Source organism: Salvia splendens, chromosome 7 (genome assembly GCF_004379255.2).
Source record: "Salvia splendens isolate huo1 chromosome 7, SspV2, whole genome shotgun sequence".
Taxonomy (NCBI): domain Eukaryota; kingdom Viridiplantae; phylum Streptophyta; class Magnoliopsida; order Lamiales; family Lamiaceae; genus Salvia; species Salvia splendens.
The window spans coordinates 26,315,325-26,319,687 of NC_056038.1; the positions used below are offsets into that span (position 1 = coordinate 26,315,325).

A 4,363-nucleotide genomic window follows, 5' to 3' on the forward strand; every position below is an offset into this window, starting at 1 on the left:
TACACTATTGTCATGCCGTGTATTTGGTGTTTTTTACACTCTTGTCGAATAGAATAAAATTCATTTCGTGTGTTGTTACTATCGATCATGAAGTACCACTGATATGAGATATTATTAGTTTTACTTTCATTTGCCAACATAGTTCACATTTCTTTTATTCTTTCTCTCTTGTTATCCATTAACGTTGCATGTGAGCTAGGGAACTGGCTGTATCATCTATAGTAGCTCGGTAATCACCATGGAAACAATTAGAGTATGCTTGAACCACTTGCCTGACAATTTAGCTATTAAGGACGATAGTCATGAGAACTGACAGTAACTATAATTAATTTTCTGCCTAACAAAACGTAGGAAATAGGCATTTGAATTTACAGGGTATTTATAGTCTACTACCATTCCTTTAAACATAGTAGTATGTGTTATGAATCTGACCGTTTAAATATAAAACGAAATTAATTGTTAACATATCGTTCTCATCTAAGTCAAAATTAGGATAAATAGAGTATTAATTACAAACGACGTAATTGAGTTTAATTCTAAAAATAAATTAATGTGCACAGTAAATTTTCCAGTTAAAATTTGTAAATTAGATGTTTAGTCTAATTTCACGAACTCAGAAATTAATAATTGACGTTTAAGATAATTGGGTTTGTAGGGATCAGATCACTCGGGATTCACTAACTACCGAGACCTCTTTGTTATTGGATCAACACTGAGATGGCTAATCTCAGCAAGGAACAAGCCAATTACAAGCGATGTGTTACAACTAGAACAATTTGTGACTAAGTACAAGATTACAGAAACCCTAGCCTATATCGGATCTGGATCCAACCAGATATAGCAAGCTACACTCCGTGAAAACCTCATTAACACAAGACAAATGACCCTTTCGGATCTAAATCGAAAATGTATACAAGAACAAAACGAGACAGAAGATTTAGGATATGGCTCAGGTCGCACACACGACTGAACAGGGCCAATGACCTCCTCAATCTTCACCAACAAGTCTCAAGGGAGCACAGAGAAACAATCGGACCCCAAACCCTAGGGATACTCCTATTACTACAACACAGTAGCCACCTCAAACGTCAAATGTCTCACAACCACAACCACAAGGCTTCAAGAACACCAGAATCTCAAGGATCTAGGAGAAGCCGGAGACGAAACATGTAGAGAGAGAGAGAGTATTGAACAGAATAAGGCACCGAGAAGGGATAGGGAGTGTTTAACTCTCCCAACAAACACACCATAAATCCAACGGTCCACGCCCACGATCCGCGTGAGATGGCCACATGGCAGCCATCGGACCGTCCCATTTAAGTATTGGGCCAACCCACATTGGGTCACCAATATAAAGGACGGGCCAACCAATTAAATCAGCCTAGCTGATTAATAACAAGCTCAAATTGTAGTCCACAATATTTCACAGGGTTAACACAAACTTTCGATTAAGAAAGCCAATAAATCCCATTATACATTAATAACTTTTATTGAAGACATCTCACACAACCACAACTTACATCCCAAACAAGCACAATAATAATAAAACCACTCAAACAAACTAGCTTTGCCACTAGGCACAAACGAAGTCCTTGGGCACATTCTGGTTGCATACATTGAGGATCAAGCTGAGAGAGAGTGGAACATTAAGGTTAATCCCCAAAACGTTAGCCCGAATCGCAGTGCAAAGGCAGACTGCAGCCTCGAGATCAACCAGCCCCTCAATGAGGCTGCAGCATGGCGTTGTCGGAGGTGTCCCGATTGTCAAGTTGAGAAGGCTGCCTAGCAGGCCGGCGCAGATACCGAGTTTTAGGGCATCTCTAGGGCACGAGGCGCTAGGTTTAGGGCTCGGTGGAGTCCATGAAGTGGCCAACGTGAAGAAGAGTAGGTTGAGGGAAAGAAATAGAGCAAGTGAAGTGTTTCTCTTAGTGGCCATTGTTGCTAGATTTTTTTGTAAGAGTTTTTTTGTGCATGAATTTTTAATGAAGGGGTTAGGGTTTTTATAGAGAGGAAATGGTAGATTTTTGATTGGTTGATGTTAAAGAATTTGTTTAGCATTGGATGAGGGTCCCATGTATTTTAGCTGGCTCGAAAAAATATTTTGTGATGATTTTGGATGCAAGTTAATTTGACTATTTGAGGATGACGAAATTATACCTAACGAATTATGTTGGCGTTAATTATGTATTGTGGCACGATATTGATGTTCATTGATCCCTTGGAGAAAGAGCTGGCAAGCATTGATTCGTTTAAAGGAAAAGAATATGTTTACCATCATCGAGTAGTTTGTCTAGTATATTTATGGGTGCATGCGTTAGGCTCATAGGAATGGGTCAATACGAATTATATTATAGATATGTAGTACTATTACGGATAAAAGACTAAATATATCTCACCATTTGCTAATTATGGATGAAGCGTTACACAAAAGTGTTGGACTAAATTTACAGATGCATGGATTTGGTATTAGAAACATTTTTAAATATTAGGCTAAGCAAATCGCCAGTTCAACCATCTACATATATTTAAAAAAGAACAAAATTTAATAAATGATTAAATACATATTATAAAAATTAAAATAACATATAACATAATTATATACTCCCTTCGTCCCAATGTAGTTGGGGTATTTCTTCTAAGTACGAGATTTAAGAAATTGATTTGTTAAAGGTTAAAGTGGAGAAAGTAAAGTAAGAGAGATAATAAAGTCTTTATCAAAAAAGGAAATGACTCAACTACCATAGGACAAACTAGCTCAAGTGGTTGAGGAGGGTGGCAAGGATACCGCGCCATCCTGGAGGTCTCGAGTTCGACTCCTGGATGACGCAACTTGGGATTAATTTCCCTTGTGGGCCTAAACAAGGTTTGTTGCCTTGGGGCTTTGCAAGCTTACGGGCCTGGACCCGTCTGAGGGTGGACAACTTACGGGCATGGACCTGTCTGGGGAAGGCTAGTTCGTGCGGCCACGAGGGGCTGGGGGAGGCTAGTTCGCTTGCCAATGTATCTCGAACTCGAAAAAAAAAACACTAGCTCAAGTGGTTGAGGAGGGAGGCAAGGATACCGCGCCATCCTAGAGGGTCACGTGTTCGACCTCTGGGAGGCGCAGCTTGGAGATTAATTTTCTCTGGGGCTAGTGGATTCACTGGCCTGGATCCAGGAGCTGGGGGAGGTGAAAAAAGCCTGGACCCGTGCCTGGGAAGTCGGTGGACCCGTTGGTTCCCACCTTGACAACGAGGCGCAGCTCGGTGGTAAGACGCTTTACCTCCTACCGTTAGGCCGGGGGTCCGAGTCACTTCGGGGGGTAGATGGGGAACCATCGTTGAACCTCCTTTTATAAAAGGAAAATAAATAAAAAACTAAAAGGAATATGATCATACCTTGGGACGGAGGGAGTACTGTATATTATAGAAAAGGGTTGTGATCGATTGCTAACTACACCCTCCGTCCCAACTAGGTTGAGTCACAACTTTTGGGCACGAAGATTAAGATATTGTGTTGAAAAGTAGGAGAGAGGAATAAAGTAGGAAAAATAAAGAGAGAGTAAAGTGGGTGATTGAATAAAGTAACAGTGATGGAATGTTTTATTTTTTGTTAAAAAAGGAAGTGGCTTGGGACATCCCAAAAAGGAATACGACTCAACTTAGCTGGGACGGATGGAGTAATTAGTAATCCCAAATTAAGATCAAATCTTAGTCGTTAGATTAGAAGATTCAGTGGTTGAAATAATGTTAAGTGGAATATATTTTAAATGAAAATAATTATTAAATAAGCTTAAAGGCATCATTATCAATTTTCTTATATATGATAGTTAAAACTAACTCATTTTCTATCTCCTCAAAATCATGTTAAAACTTTAAATTTACGTAACTCTCTCTATTTAAATTATTTTTACGTAAAAAATATATCAAATTAAAGGTAATTTCATAAGGATTCTAATAAGATCTCAATTGCATATGTTTCGACGATGATCGGATGATAACCTTTATAATTTATATTTCAATTTTCATATATGTTGATAAACAGATTTTATATCAATGTTTGCATAAAAAAATTTCAATATTATGCATGTACAATATCAATAAAACTGTGTTGATATTTTCGGGTACTTGTGTTGAAATTCTCATGCCATTGTGTTGATATTTGTAATAAACTATGTTGATATAAAAATCGTGAAAATTATTCTATTATAACAGATTGACTATTTTACCATTTTGTTGATATTTATTCCATTTTTATTGAAATCCGTGAACTTTAATCTCATCCATTCATTTTAATATCAAATAATAGAATTAGTCTTAGTGGTGGATTGGATATATATATTAACATAACCCTTATAGAAAATACCTAAATTTACAAAATAATA

The 4,363-nt window shown here is 37.6% G+C and overlaps 1 protein-coding gene across 1 annotated transcript; it reads right to left on the reverse strand.

The window, feature by feature from the left end:
• Nucleotides 1-1,448: 1,448 nt before the first annotated feature.
• On the reverse strand, nucleotides 1,449-1,986 carry LOC121811108 (14 kDa proline-rich protein DC2.15-like). The gene has a single exon (XM_042211903.1). It carries the CDS (start codon nucleotides 1,934-1,936, stop codon nucleotides 1,574-1,576), a length of 363 nt encoding a protein of 120 aa, XP_042067837.1. The 5' UTR covers nucleotides 1,937-1,986; the 3' UTR covers nucleotides 1,449-1,573.
• Between the last annotated feature and the right edge of the window lie 2,377 nt (nucleotides 1,987-4,363).

Excerpts from the sequence above, each read along its gene's own strand:
- LOC121811108 (XM_042211903.1), bottom strand. The coding sequence starts at position 1,936 with ATGGCCACTAAGAGAAACACTTCACTTGCTCTATTTCTTTCCCTCAAC.